This window comes from Phyllostomus discolor, chromosome 14, assembly GCF_004126475.2.
Source record: "Phyllostomus discolor isolate MPI-MPIP mPhyDis1 chromosome 14, mPhyDis1.pri.v3, whole genome shotgun sequence".
NCBI classification, from domain to species: domain Eukaryota; kingdom Metazoa; phylum Chordata; class Mammalia; order Chiroptera; family Phyllostomidae; genus Phyllostomus; species Phyllostomus discolor.
This window is the reverse complement of record NC_040916.2, coordinates 29258877-29274074: the sequence shown is the minus strand read 5'-3', so window position 1 is coordinate 29274074 and position 15198 is coordinate 29258877. Positions and strand designations below refer to the sequence as shown.

The window sequence follows — 15198 nt, the reverse complement described above, 5'->3', positions numbered from 1 at the left end:
CCGGCAGAGCCCGCCCCCGCGGCACCCTGGCGGCTGGGGACGCGGGTTCCCAGGGCCGTGTCTTGCAGGGAGCCTGCTGACCGCCCTGAAGGGGCCGGCGTGCCCCCGAGGGGGTGGGGGGAGGCCTGAGCCTCACAGCTCGGGTCCTTGCAGTTGTGACCAGAGCCCAGAGGGCACGAGACAGCTGATCAGCCGCTGGGACGACCTCAGCCTGGAGGTCCCCAGCCGCCGGGCCGCAGTCCCAGGGAGCGGCGCCCTCTGGTGTCCGCACCCCAGAGCGCCGCCGGGCCCTCCCATAAAGCCTCAGTGGTCGCCTAGAGAAGATGTGGAGGGGCGTCTCCTTCTGGAAGCATCCTGGCTTAGAGGTGCGGAAGGAATGACGGCCGTCGGGGGTCACAGTTTCCAAACATCTCGGGAAAAGGGACGCGCACCGGCCTCCTCCCGGTGACGACGGCCGCCACGTACGAAGCAGTCACCCAGACAAGCCCCCCGGAATGCGACCCCCAAGCTGCAAGGCGCGCGGGGATCGGAGGAGCAAGTCCGGAGGCACCGAGGGACGCCTCCGGCAGGGCCGAGGACGGGAGAGGCCTCCGACGACGGAAATGACCGACCCGAGGGCCCCCGGGGTCAAACCGGGGCTGACGGCCCGCCCGGGGCAGGTGAGCGCGCCCCACCCGCGCGGAGCCCGGCCCTCCCACGTCACAGGTGCGGGACGCGAGTGCGCCCCAGCTCCCTCCCGCGCATGCGCGGGAAGCGAGGCGCAGGCGCAGTAGGCATGGCCGCACCCCGGGCGCCCGCGCGGCGCCGCTGACCCGCCGGCGTCCGGCATGACGGGCCGGGCCCTCGCTTCTGCCCCCGCCTCGCTGCAGCGCCATGGAACGCCTGCGGGGCCTGCCCCGGCTCCTGCCGCGCGCGCTGGGGCCGCCCCGGCGCGGACTGTGCGCCCTGGCCTGGGGCCTGACCCCCGGGCGCGCCGCCGGACTGCTCGGCGGGCGCCGGGCCACGTCGCCCAGCGCTCCCTGCGGGCCCCGCCTGGCAGGTACGCCCGCCCGCGGTGACCTCGGCCTCCGGGCCGCCCCTGGCCCGGCTCCGGCCTGTGCTTGCGGTCCCCTGTGCACAGCTCTCCGCCCGAGTGCTCTGGGCAGCTTTGGCTTTAAAAACCAGTTTCACCCTTAGTCTTGAAGATCGGGCGCATTCACCCGAAATACTTGCCTTAGTTTCTCCTGCCTGCCTCCTGCCTACCTCTTCCTCGCGGGCGCGGTGACGTTTGTCCAGGTAACGGGTGGGAACGCACTTGAAAGGGAGACTTCGTGGTAAGAGCTGCTCGGAGAAAGATGTAACTTGGGTGTCCCGTGCAGCCCACAGCCAGCGGTCGGGAGGCCGGGAGGAGGACGCGGACTTAGGGTCGTTTCACCGTTAACGTTTCCACCCATGGGAGAAGGCGGTGCCGACACCGCCGAGAAACGAGCGGCATTTAAGTGTTGGCTTCTCACCACTGCACCGTCGTCGCATGAGTGTTCTCAGCTGCGCCCCCAGCGCACCCCAGCGCCTCCCCCCTTCCCAGCCCAGTGGAGAGCCCGAGTCGGGTCCATCCCAGATTCAGCCCAACTTATGTTTTAGGACTTTGAGATCCGGAACCTCAGCCCGGTAGCGCTTCCCGTGACTGATCAGCTATCGCTGATTTACGCTCTGCCGCTCAACTGGGCTCAGCTGATCCTTAGCGCGCAGTTCGTATTTTGCAAAAGGGTAACAAGCCTCAGCTGCTAACCAACTCCACGAGTCCTTGAAAGTAGGTAATGAGAAGGAGTAAGATCAGAGCTGAGGATGTGTCTGCACATTCTGTGGGTTCAGGAGGATTACTGTGGAAGCATGAAATAATTGGTAGTGTTTTTGCACTGCTGCCCACTCCCCTCGTGTTTATTATTTTAAACAGTGCTTTCTGTTAGGTACTAAGTTGACAGTACTTCAGAGCTCACCTCAACGCAATCTAATCTAATCACATGTTTTAAATTTCTTTTCAAATGATTTGTCTTCATTCCAGTTCAGTTGGCTATTTTATAAGCAGTAAAAATAAGTGTTTCTGTGGAAGATAAGTTAATACAAAGAAGTAAAGCTTGTAGGTTGCAGGACTTACAGGTCAAGCAAATAATCCTGATATCGGAATGCTGAAAACTCAGCAGTACTCGGGGTCTGTTTTCTAAAATATATCTACCAAATGATTTGCATGAAGAGCCTTATTATATCGTGCAAAAAAAGGTCTTTTCTTTTGGTCTCAGAACACTGTTGTGCAGTTGTGCATCCACGTCAGGTAAGTCTGAAGGAGAAGGGTGGTTGGAATGCACAGTTACTCTGCCGCCTCACCCAAGCCATTTTAAAGACCATTCCCTGTTAAACCTGACAGAATCACCTACACATATTAAAGTGCACAGGTGTTTCTTTTTCCCTCTAGGAAAAAGATTAAAAAATAACAAAGTAGTGTGAAGACCACATACTATGAGTGTTGTATCTAAGCCACATGTGAAGAGCAGCCGTGTGATCACAGGAATTCTCTGATTCATCCTTCAGGTGAACTGCGCCGGTTAAGATCGTCTGATGTCTCCCAGGCCACGTTGGCCAGTGTAGCCCCGGTGTTCACCGTGGTGAGTACGTGTGGTTCGCGTGATAACTCAGAGGAGGTACTTCTCACACTTACTGCGTCAGCCGGGTGGGACTGGTTGGCCAAGATCGGCTTATTTTTTGCTTTACAGTCATTATAGTTGTGAGTCCTGGTGCCTCTGTGTTTTGCTCAGTCAGTGACACTTCGCCAGTGACTCAGAGCCCTTCTTCAGTGCCAAAGAGGGCATTGGAATCACAGGGCAGCACTTCCCACCCGCGTGCAGCCATACCTCGGAGAGGTTGCAGGTTCAGTTCCGGACCACCGCGGTAACGCTGGTGTTGCAATAAAGCAAATCATCTTTTTGCTGGTGGAGGGTCTTGCCTTCAATCTGTAAAAAGCACACGTGAGGTGTAATCAACCCAAGCACAGTGACACGAGACCTGTCTGTCCTCAGTATTTCCTGTGAATCCATCAAGTCCTTGAAGCCTGTCAGCTGCGGAGGGCTCGCCCGGTGCCGTGCCACATTAACGTGCATGGAAGCACTTTGCAGGCCCACGGCGTAGTCTTTAGGAGTGCGTGCTTTGAAGGGCGTGGCCCTGCCACTCTGACACGGGACAAGAATGAATAAAAGAATGCAACTTCTCCGAAGGTTCAGGAAAAAATGACTAAAATAACAAGAGTTGTGTATCACACGTATATTTAGAGAGATAAATAAGGCCATGGGGGCAAAGGGTTAACAAAGAGCAATTAGGTGAGAGTTACATGGGAACTGGTTGTAATATTCTTGCATCTTTTTTTATAGGAAGTGTAATTTTAAAAATGTGTGTTTGCTTTGAGCCAGAGTTCCTACATTCAAATCTCAGCCCTGTCTTTTACTACTAACGGGTGGACTTGGACAAGTTATGGTAACATCATTGTGCCTCAGTTTGCTCATCTGTAGACTAGGGACAATGGTACCTACTTTATAGAATTGTTGTAAGGTTTCACCAACTCACATGTGTAAACCCTCCACACATGGTAAGCATTCACTAGATATTAGGCATTATTATTAGCCTCCTGTTATTTAGGCTTATTAACATGAGAATTTTTCTTTATAAACTGTATATATGTACAACAAAATAGCCCCAGAATGACATGTTGCAGTTTTTGCTGTTATTCAGTGTTCCAGGTCGGCCAGTTCAGCTGCACAAGAATACAAAAATCAGATGCTGAATATTGAAAGCAGGTTCTTTTCAGGGGAAATCATTGTCCACCAAGAGCAGTTAAGAAAATCAGCTGATGCTACTTGAAATAATGAGACTTTAGAAAGGGAGCTAATAAGCTCACATTTAATGTGAGTTGCATTACAAGGTAAACATTCATAGTTTTATGGTCTTATTTTTCAAATCAGAAAAATCCCATTAAGCTCTGGCTGGTGTAGCTCAGTGGATTGAGCACGGGCCTTCGAACCAAAGGGTCGCCGGTTTGATTCCCAGTCAGGGCACATGCCTGGGTTGTGAATCAGGTGGTCGCCAGTAGGGGTCGCATGAGAGGCAACCACACATTAATGTTTCTCTCCCTCTCCTTCCCCTCTCTCTAAAAATAAATAAAACCTTTAAAGAAAAAGAAAAATCCCATTAAAATGACAGCTAAATATTGAGATGCAGAAATATTTAGTATATTAAATTGAAAGTGGAGGAGAGACTGCAAAGGAGAGTGTCTAACATAAGTATATTTAATAGGAAAAGACTGAAAGGTCAGTGATGGAATATTAGCATGGTGTTCTGTAAAGTTTGTCATTTCAGGTGATTAGTTTTATTTTACTTACCTTTATTTTAAAATTTTCTGCAGCCGATGTATGTATTTGTGAAGCACATTTAAGGAGGAAAGCTAGTCTGTGTTACGTAAAACACCAAGCTTCCCGGGGGGCGCATTCCCCTTTAACAGTGATGCGCTGCGGCACTGGCTCCGTGTGCAGGTCCATCTCGTCTCTGCCAGGAGCACCACGCCGGGATGCGTACAGCGGGGTTTTGCTGTGCGGGTGACACGGCATGCACACGTCTCCAGGGCAATTCCCCCGATTGGGTTGCACCCACCACCTCTGAGAGTGTCTTTCTGAGAACGCGTGTCGGACAGTAATTAGTGCCGCCCAGCACGTCGTGACTTGTGGCCTGTTATTGTCGGACATCTCCAAACCTGACTGTGGACAAGTATTGCAGAAAAATGCCTCCTCTCAGGAGATAAGTGCGTTTTCTGCTGCATGCCCTCTCTCCAAGCTGTCAGAAGAGGCCTTTCCTGTAAATCCTAGTCGATTGGACAGTGCCCACCAGATAACCTCACAGCCTCCCTGGACACTTGAGTCCGGGAAGGACACAGTGGTTCTGGCAGTCAGCGGGAGAAAGGGCAGGAAGCGCACCGGGCAGCGCCGGCGTCTCCTGGTCAGCAGGCGGCTTTGAGTGTCCAGGGGATGCTTGGCCCTGTGCGATGGCCCCAGGGCGAGGGCGCAGTGAGTTCCGCCGGGGGTCAGAGTCCCACACGCTCCAGTGGCCCCAGTGCAGGCGTCTCTGGGGGTCCCGCAGACGCAGGTCCCGCGCTCCCCCAGGACCCTGGCCTCCCACCGGGGGTCCCGCGCCATCTACCGTCCGTGGCATTTTTACAAGCAGTGTTGCCTAGTAACACAACTTGGTCACATTTCCAAGCCCCACATAGAGAGTTAGTCCAGGTCAGATCTGCCCAGCGGAGGAAAGGGGAGTCTTCCGGCCTGGACTCGTACCCGCCGAGCACCGAGCGAGCGGCAGTCAGGGGGTCCATCTGCGTCTCCGTCTTCCTGAGACACTGGGCCGCTGTGCGGTGTAACACCAAGATCAGCCACGAATTTGGGAGGAACTAACATTTTGTTTTTGTTTTCTCTCTCCAGACGAAATTTGACCAAGAAGGAAAGGTTACTTCTTTTGGTGAGTACCTTGGAGATGCTTCTAAGCCCCTCTGAAAATCAGTGATGCGGGAATCCAGGGAAATGCAGACCTCGCGGTGCTTTCAGTAGGGGCAGTAGGGGCGAGGGGCACGGGTCTGCCCCCTGGGTCCCTTCTTCCGTCTCCCGCCTCCCCCGGGCCGCGGGCGAAGCGGCAGCACGCGGAGCAGGAGGGGCCGGACGCCGCCCGAGGCAGCTCCGTTCAGCGCACCAGCCCGTGCCGGCCCGGGCCCCGCTCCCGCCGAGACCCTCGCGGAGGCGCGGGGTTTCTCGCGTAGCTCCGTCTGAAGACGGCGCCCCGCACTGCGCAGCCGCAGGCGGGTTCGGCGCAGGCGCAGACCGCGCGCTCGCCGTGGGGCGCGGTCCCTCAGCGGACTCGCGGGGTCAGGCAGAGTCCAGCGTGGGGACTGACTTGTTCTCCCCCTGTGCTCGAGCAAGAGGAAGGAGACTCGGACTAAGCTCTTCACAGACCGAAACTGCTGGGGATGATGACGTAGCGACCGAAAAGATAGAAACTGGGGTGCTGGGCAACCCCCCATTAGAAAACACGACGGCCCGTGGGGCCGGAGACCCCGCGGGCGCGGCCGCGGGAGGGCGGGTGGCGCCGGCGGCCGCGCGCTGAGGACAGCCCCCCCTTGCAGAGAGGAAGAAGACCGACCTGCACCAGGAGCTGGGCCTGCAGGCGCGCGACCTGCGCTTCCAGCACCTGATGAGCATCACCACGCGGAACAACCGCATCATCCTGCGGATGGAGGTGAGCGCGCCCTCCGCGCCGTAACGCGGCGGCGAGGCCTGGCTGACGGCGTGACCCGCGGCCCACGGAGGCCTCGCGTGCGTGCCGCCCAGGGGCCGGCGGCTGTGCGCCGCGCGCGGGGTGCGTGTCGTCCCCGGTTTCTGACGGTCGGGAAAGGAGCTCGATGGACGGCGACCGTCGTTGGTTTCGGGGGCGGTCACGGAGTGGCCTCGGCTGCCCAGAGCCGTTCTGGCTTCCCGAGGCCCAGGACCGCCGCTCGGCTGGGGTTTAGCCTCCGGAACGCGCCGCACCTCCCCGTCTGCTGCGAGCACAGCGGGCCCGGCCCGACTGCCCCGGTGGTTCCGAGTGACCACGGGCGGGAGCCGTCTGGTGGCCGAGGCCGACGGCTCCGACCAACGGAGGGGGCCCCGCAGTACCCTCCAGACTCGAGGTATCCGGAAAGTCTCCGGCGGCGGGCCTTCGCCCGTTTCCCTGGAGTTAATAAAAGATAAAATAAAAAGGGACGCCGGCGTCCCGGGCGACTTCCCGCAGGAGGCGGCCCTCCCCTCCGCCGTCAGCAGCCGGCGCCTTGGAGACCGGCGTCTCGGTGCCGGACGGGAAAGTGTGTGATGAAGCAAGTTCGGAGTTTTAACTGCGTCGGTGGCACGTATATCGTTCGCTGTGTAGGTTTTCTGCACAAAACTTCTGATAGTAAAATGATTTTCCAACATTTTGGGAAATCCTCTAATTTTCCAAAAATAAAACGCTCTAATTTTTGTGCCGCTGATACAGTGGCCGCAGCCGCCCCTCGGTGTTACCCTTCCGACGAGAAGGATGCCCGGTTTCCCTCTAGAACACACTCCCGTTTCGTACGGTTCTCTCGTAAACGTACCGTTAATTCTCCGAGTTCGGAGACGTCTGGTCACCGCGGACGCGCAGTGTGTTACCACTTCCGGGCGTGCCGCGGGGCTTGGACGCGCACGGGGCTCACGGAACGGTCACGGGGCCGAGCACCCGCCTGCGCCTGCGCAGCCGGGACCCCGCCGGCTGCGTTCCGCGTGCGGGACCGCGCGCGTGCACCCCCCCCCCCCCCCCCCCCCGTGACCGTTCCCAGGACCGCAGTTCGTGCTCCTTCCTCCCCCCCCCCCCCCCCCCAGCCAGCAGCTGGTTCTCCTGTCCGAGTGTCTGCATCGCTGTGTGGTCTGTGTCCGCAGGTTCCGCGTGGGAGAGCAGCCGTGTGCTGCTCGTCTCTCTCTGTCTGTCTCACTGACTCCGCTCCTCGCGCTCCCCGCTGGGTCCGCCCCTCCTGTCGCGGGTGGCAGGGTTTCATTCCTTTTTGTGGCCAATTCGTAGCAGATCGTAGGTCTGCACCCCACCTCCCCCGTCCATCAGCGGGCTCGCAGGCGGCCTCCGCCGCTCGGCTGCCGTAAGGAACGCCGCGGTGAGCCCCGGGCGCAGACGCCCTTTCGAATCGGCGCGTTTGCGTTCTCCAGACGCGTTCCCAGAGGTGCGGTCACTGGGTCCCGGATCCGTTCTCAGTCTCCGCGGGAGTCCCGTGGTGTTTGCCTCAGCGGCCGCCCCGGTCCACGTTCCCGCCCGGATCCTCACCGGCACCTGCGGTTTGTGGGTTTATTGACGACAGCCGTTCTGGCAGGTGTGAGGTGATGCCTTGTGCTCCTAACTTGCACTTCTCGGGTGATTAGTGGTGGCGAGCCTCTTTTTATGCACTTACTGGCCATCTGTATGTCCTCTCTGGAGAAATGTCTACCTGGGTACTGTGCCCATTTTTTAAATCCTCATCTGAGAAGATGTCTATTGATTTTTAGAGAGAGGAAAGGAAAGAAAAAGAGAGAAACATCAATTGGTTGCCTCCCGTTCATTGCCTGGAAGGGGTGTAACCCACACCCTTTTGGTGCACGGGGCCAGGCCCCAGCCGACGGAGCCACCCAGCCAGGGCTCCCTCCTGATGGGTGACCGCCACGTGTGGGAGTGGGACCGGCCTGTTTCGGGTCTCCGCCCCTGCCGCCAGTCTGGTCGCGGCGTCCTCCTGTCCTTAGTTACAGGGCTCGTGTTCCGCTGGTCTGGAGGCGGTTCTCAGGGCGGCGCCTCTGTCGTTTGGTAGTGATGTCGATGTGGTCCTGGAGGCGGCGAGCACAGTGCGTGCCTGTGCTGCCATCTTGGCCGGAAGTCCATCGGGTTGTCAGTTAGAGCTCAATGTGATGTTGTGTCTGCGTAGTTTCAAATTGGCCTAGTATGTTTTGGTGATACTTCAAAAAGGAAACATTACCATTTCAACCAGACTAATCATGATTAAATTGTAAAGTGTACTGAATATGTGACTTTTGATGCCTTACCTGTTTCCTTTATTTCCTGTTTTTCTCATGATTACCCTGAGGTCTTAATAAATATATAACTTTTTAGTTGCAGTTCTGTTGACAGTGAGTTGACGGTATCAAGACTTACATATATTTTAGGCTTCTTCCCTTTAAAAAGAGAGTGTGGAAAGCAAATGAACAGTTGAGGTTTAATCCAAACTTGAGAGTATTAAAGGCTGTTTCACGAATGTTATTTTTCCTCCATCCTGATAACTTGCAAATACGTGTGTGTGTACATACATACATATATCTTCTTTCCCCCCCACAGTATTTGAAAGCCGTGATAACTCCAGAGTGTCTCCTGATACTAGATTACCGTAATCTAAACCTGGAGCAGTGGCTGTTCCGGGAGCTCCCTGCACAGCTGGCGGGAGAGGGTCAGCTGGTCACGTACCCTCTCCCTTTTGAGTTCAGAGCCATGGAGGCACTCCTGCAGTATCGGGTGAGCTGCGTGTGTGGCGTCTCGCACCTGTTCCGGTCCGGCGTGCTGCTGAGCTGGAAGGCAGCGTGGCGATATTGAAAGGCTGTGTTGTTCTGTAGATCAGCACGCTGCAGGGGAAACTGAGCGTGTTGGAGCCCCGGATCCTCGACACGCTGGAAGCGTTGGTGGATCCCAAACACTCCTCCGTGGACAGAAGCAAGCTGCACATCTTACTGCAAAATGGCAAGAGGTAAACAGCTGTCCTGCGCTTCTCCTAGTAGCTTTCACAGTGAAACGTGTAGCAGAAACTCAAGTACAGATGAGTGTGATTATTTCCTGCTTTTAAAATACCGGCTGCCCTGGCCGATGGCGGGGGCCTCCTGTGAGGGCCATCGGAGCAGGAGTGTGGCCTGGGTGGGTGCCGTGCAGAGGGCGCAGAGGGACGGTGGGAAAGCCAGGCCGCTCCGTGAGGCGGCTATGGCTGGGAGGTGGCTCTTAGTCGGCACGTTTCACGGCGCTGATCCTTTCTGTGCGCCCGCTCCGCCCCACCCCCACCAGCCTCTCCGAGCTGGAAACAGACGTGAAGATGTTCAAGGAGTCCATCCTGGAGATCCTGGACGAGGAGGAGCTGCTGGAGGAGCTCTGCCTCACCAAGTGGAGCGACCCCGACGTCTTGTGAGTGTGCGCGCTGCTCTGTGGCCACTCTCGGGGGCACTTTTCACAGACCGCAGTCAGACCGCAGGACTCTGCCATCTCCTGTGACCTTGGAAGTCGGTTCCCCCTCTGGGCCCGCTCCAGCCCCATGGGTGCTGTCCGAGTACTCACTCAAGTGCCTCGTGCTCGTTCTCTGTAGCCAGCGTCAGAAATCAACGCCCTTCCGTAAGCTGCACGGTGTATGCAGCCTGTCCAGACTTTTCATTATTACCTGTGTTCCGACAGGCAGAAAGGGTTCTTCCCGCAGAGAGGCCCGGTGGCAGAAACTGGAGCACACCCGTCCCTCTCGTTTGCTTGCCAGGCTCCTGCTGGCGGGCAGCATCCCTGACCTGCCGGCGGGCAGCAGGTGCAGGGGCTGAGGCCAGTGTGTCGGTGGCGCCCGTTCGTGGGAGGCCCCGTGTCCACCTGGGGAGGGAAGCGCTGTGTGTGCGCATTTCCAGTCTCGGGTCTTGTCCTCCCTGATCGGTGCTGCTCTGGGCCAGCTGGCCGGCACTCGCGTGCCGTGTTTCCCTGTCGCTGGCAATGTGGTGGGCTCGCCGGCCTGTGCCGGGCGGGGCCTGTGCCCGGGGTCAGGGACGCTGCCACCCGCAGCTTGGCCCCAGTCACGGTCACGTACGGACCAGAGGCATGCGTGCTCGCTGGCGGCTGAGTCCGACGGGCTGATTTGTGGTGTGGGTCCCGAGGGTGTGGCGCCCACGCGGGGCTCGCGGGTGACGGGGCCCTTGTGACTGGAGTGAGCAGAGCAGCACCGGCATCGACCACGCGGAGGAGATGGAGCTGCTGCTGGAGAACTACCACCGGCTGGCCGAGGACCTGTCCAACGCGGCCCGTGGGCTGCGGGCGCTGATCGACGACTCCCAGAGCGTCATCTTCCTCAACCTGGACAGGTGGGCGCCGCGGGGCGGCCGTCTCTGTGTGGAGCGCACACGTGGGGCGGCCCGGGAGCAGGGAGGTCCACCCGGCACCCCTGGCCTCCGCGTGGCCGTGTGTCCTCTGAGGTCTGGGCTCAGTCCGTGTGTCATAGGGGCCCCTCGGGGCCCTGCTGTGTGCTGCGGGCCCGTGATCTCCCTGCTGTCCCTCCAGCCACCGCAACGTCATGATGAGGCTGAACTTGCAGCTGACCATGGGGACCTTCTCTCTCTCGCTGTTCGGACTCATCGGAGTTGCTTTTGGGATGAACTTGGAATCCTCCCTCGAAGAGGTGACAGTCCGTTATTTCAGTAGCTTAGGGTTTATTTTCTAAGGGTTTGAAGGCCATTCTGAGGCCGGGGTGGCAGAGCGGAGACTTAGATGCAGAGAGAAAGCGGGGGGACTGGGGCGGGGCGCTGCAAGCAGAGGGGGTACACACACAACAGAGGCGGGAGCGAGCCAGTGCTGAGGGCCAGCGGGTCCGAGTGGCGGGAGGGACAGTGTGGGGCCGTGTCCACTTGTGGAGTGCGGTGAGGGTTCGATTCCTTTTCTGTGGATGGCAACCGTCAGAGGCTTTGAGCTTGAACCCAGACAGCTGGAAAGTTGAGAAGTAGCCGCGCCCTCCTGTACAGTGTAGACCGACCGACCTTGCGTGTCCAGACGGTGCTCCTGGGGCCCCTGAGGGTCCCAAGCCTGTGGCCCCAGGACCCTTGTGCCGGCCCCGTCGTCCTCCCTCCCACACTGTCATGGTTACGAGCCACCTTGATGTACGCAACTTGCTGTACAGGGAAACCCACTTTGTCCCTGACGCCTGCCCCCTCCCCCCCCCCCCCCCCCCCCCCCCGGGAGGGGAAGGGCCTGTGGGAAGTCTTTTCTGCCCGTCCGAGCGTCTCTGGACTCTCCGGGGGCGAGGACCCGCCCGCAGGCTGACCTGGGCTGTGCTCTCCCGCAGGACCACCGTGTGTTCTGGCTGGTCACGGGCGTCATGTTCATGGGCAGCGGCCTGATCTGGAGGCGGCTGCTGTCCTTCCTCGGGCGGCAGCTGGAAGCGCCTCTGCCTCCCGTGGTACGCGTGGCTGGGGCCCGGCGGGGGGGTGGGCGGGCGGGCGGTCTCAGGCTCCCTCAGGTCCCCTCGTCCCCTGTCAGCTAGATCCACCCTGCGCCCCGCCCCCCGCCCCGTGGTGTCGGTGGGAGAGTTAGAGATCACGACGCGAGTAACCCACTCACGAGCACAGTGCCGGCCCGAGAAACGAGGTAGAAATCCTTGGGCGGCGCACGCGGCAGGTGTCACATCTGGACAGAGGCCAGCGGTCCCTCCCACCACTGAGGTGTGGACGCTGCTGGGCGGGCGCCCTTCCCCCAGCCGTTCCAGAGGGGTCACCTGACCGGGGCCTCCTCCCCCAGACACGCAGGCTGACACTGTTCCCGGCTTCCTGCAGGTGGCCTCTTTGCCCAGGAAGAGCCCGCAGGCGGACAGGAGGACGGACACGAGACACAGCGTCCGGCCGGACGGACCGGGGCCCGGCAGGAGTGTCCTCCCGACGCCCCGGTGAGCGCGCGGTCTCTCGCAGCGCCGCAGCAGAGCCCTGATGCCTTCACAGACTCGGAGGCCTGGAGACGTCACTGGGATTTCAGCTCCGTCGTCTGGTGATGGAGCGCAGCAGCCACAGCCCTGGAACTGCACCTTTTAGGGGGATTCCGAGTAAACCAAAGCACCTGCCTCGTAAGAGGCCAGAATGCTCTCGTCTGCCAAGCTGGAGGGCCACTCCTGCAGGCCGTGAGCCGGGGGCCGGCTTAACAGCGGGGGGTGGTGCAGGGTTCACCTTTGCGCGCACGGAGGACAGCAGCGTCAGGCTCCGCGCAGCCGGGAGGCTGGACAGACCCCCAGGTGGGCCACGTGGCCACAGCTCAGGGTGGGCCCTGTCCTCGTGCGTCTGCGGACTGCCAGGTGACGGGACAGCCAGCAGGCGCCAGGTCGGCCTTAGCTCGGACTCAGGAGGCCTGTGCTCTGAACCCCCAGCCTCCTCTTCTTGTGCCCGCCCCCTTTTATAAGAGGGGGTGACGTCAGCGTCGGGTGGGTTCCGACTGGTTAATGTCTGCAGGCGTGGGCTTGGGGAGAATCTCCACTCTTTTCGCTGGTTTGCAGCTGCCTTGGTCGGCCCTTGACCTGCAGGTGGAGGTGCCCTCCCCCCCAGGCTGGCAGGTGGGCTTCCTAAGGCAGGAGGGCAAGAACGCTGGGCCTGCAGCCCCTTTTGTCCCCATGGCCAGAGCTCCGGGGTCGGAAGGGGCCGCTGACCCCTGCCCGTCTCAGTGTGGCTGCCCTCCGCGACCTCTCGTGTGCCCCTTCGCATTTCCGGAGGGTGAAGGCAGTTACACTGCCTCTGAGGTCGCGAGCCTGCGAGGCACCACGCGGCCCCAGCCCAGCCGCAGTGGGGGCACTGACACCATTAGGTGCTGTTGGAGGAGGCGGTGCTGGGGACCCTTGACCAGGGGGTCTGGTGACGGGAATAAACACGCTGTTCCCGCAGCTGATCTAAGAGGACGGGCGGCCTCCCTGCACGCTGCTGTGGCCCTGAGCAGCCACCAGGGGGCGCTGGGGCTGACACCAGCCTCCGACCTCACAGGTCTGGGGGGACGACGGATTCCACAGGGCGCACCGCTGCCGATTGTGGCCGTGTCACTGGGGAACAGTGACGGCCACTTAACCTCGACAGGGCACCGGCGCCCAGAGCACGGAACGTGGTTCTGCTGTGGTCGGGCACAGGACTGGGTCTGGTCCCCTCCTCTCGGCGCCGGTGTGCGGCTGTGGGTCCAGTGACTGAGCTGTGTCCTGGCAAGGCCAGGGAGAACCTGTGCACCTACCTCACACGTCTGACCCAGGGACGCACCGATGTGGTGAGAGGGGCCCGTCCAGCTAAGGTTCCGTGATGGGGCCCACGCCCAAGGTGTGCCGAGTTGGGTGCCTTTAGGTTCTGAATTACGCACACACTCAGCCCCACCTGCTCTTAGGAAGCAGGTGACAGAACAGTCAGGTGGGGCCGTAGGTGGCCTCATCCCAGGAGCCGCGCACGCGTGCAGGGCCCGCCCAGGAGCCTGGGTGTGGCAGGCCTCTCAGACACGGGGGCGTGGCGGCTCAGGTGCCCTTCCCCCGCTCGCCCCCACCGGCAGGCTGTGGGGGCCGCCCACTACGGCACTGAAAGCTGCTCGTTTCAGCTATTCCCAGCTTGTATGGAGCTGTTCTTGGGACAGCCGCGGCAAACTCACACGGTGAGCCTGGGACTTACTTGAGTTGATACCTGTGGAGGCGGGTCTGCTGGGGAGCCCCCACCTCCACCTGCCTGCCCTGCCTGAGGGGGACCCCAAGCGGTGCCCGTCCTCCTGCCTTGAAGACAGTTGTTGCAGAAACTGCAAATGTATGTAAATGTGATCTGATGCCTTGAAATAAAAACTTGCGGTCAATTGTGTAAGTTCAGGTTTGTGTTAATGAGACCAAGTCAGCGCATTTCCATCCAGAATCGGTGCTTAGGGCTACAGGGGACACCTAGTGAAAGCGGAACCCACCCACTGGGACAGACGCCGGCCTGGCCGTGTCCGTCTGTCCCGCAGGCTGCCCGGAGCACCAGGCCGTCGTCGAGGGAGGGTCCGTAGCGCCCGTGGGAAACTTGCTTCCGGCCGCTAGGGACCGCCCCCACCTGGCACTCGCTGTCCGGGGTGTTAGGGCTGTCGGGGAAGAGGAGCCCTCGGGCTGAAGAGCAGGCACGGGTGGACACTCCTGTCGGCTGGCACAGTGTGGTGTCCCGGGTGACGGACCTTTCCCCTGAAGCGCGTGCGTCCGCTCGCCCGCCCGCACGCCTCTCCGCTCGCGCATGGACACGGCCGAGGAACCCCCGGTCCCCGGAAGTAAACCTCCTGCTAATGGACCGCGCTCCCAACAGGCCGGGCCGGCCGACGCCGTGTGCTTCAGTTCCTCCTGCCCCCCCGCCGCCCCTGTGTGTGCCCCCTCCCTCCTCAGCAGGACCGCCATCCCCGAGAGACGACCCTTCCCCGCCTCCACCCCTCCCTGCGGGGTGTCCGGGGGGCCCTTCCCCGAAGAGCACGGAACCAGGGAGGCCAGTTCGCATCCGCCGAGTCTGGACCCGGGAGCTGAGGGTCACTTGGTACGTCACGTGCCAGCGCAGGGGACGGGGACGTCTGGTTTCCTCGCCAGCCCTTCACCGTGCGCCCGCAGAAAAGGCGGGCACCCACTGGAGAACAGGACCCCGCTGTTCGCTGGCAACCCCGCACCCCTCACCCCCCGGCTCCTGCTGTAACTCTCCCCATTCCCCAAGTCCCGCCCCCGCTGCCCTCGGATGAGCAGGGGCCCCCAACTTTGAAGGCAGTGTGTGCGGGGGTCTTCCCAAGGGCACCAGAGGACAGCTGGCCGCAGGCGGCGAGCAGGACAGGTCAGCTGCAGGGGAAGCGGGGAGGGCAGCCTGGGGCGCGCGTGATGGTGTGGGGTGG

At 60.3% G+C, this 15198-nt stretch overlaps 1 protein-coding gene across 1 annotated transcript; it reads left to right on the top strand.

Annotated features, from left to right (window-relative positions):
• The first annotated feature begins 769 nt into the window (after window positions 1–769).
• MRS2 (magnesium transporter MRS2) lies at window positions 770–14161 on the top strand. The gene is made up of 11 exons (XM_028503382.2): window positions 770–1039; window positions 2566–2639; window positions 5493–5529; window positions 6188–6300; window positions 8923–9096; window positions 9195–9325; window positions 9634–9750; window positions 10524–10676; window positions 10873–10990; window positions 11651–11764; window positions 12138–14161. The coding sequence occupies exons 1-11, from the start codon at window positions 874–876 to the stop codon at window positions 12249–12251; spliced, it is 1311 nt and encodes a 436-aa protein (XP_028359183.1). The 5' UTR covers window positions 770–873; the 3' UTR covers window positions 12252–14161.
• The last annotated feature ends 1037 nt before the right edge of the window (window positions 14162–15198 follow it).

Coding starts and splice junctions, on each gene's coding strand:
- MRS2 (XM_028503382.2), top strand. CDS start 874: ATGGAACGCCTGCGGGGCCTGCCCCGGCTCCTGCCGCGCGCGCTGGGG. Junction 5,530..6,187: donor AGGAAAGGTTACTTCTTTTG/GTGAGTACCTTG, acceptor CCCCCCTTGCAG/AGAGGAAGAAGACCGACCTG. Junction 10,991..11,650: donor TGGAATCCTCCCTCGAAGAG/GTGACAGTCCGT, acceptor GCTCTCCCGCAG/GACCACCGTGTGTTCTGGCT.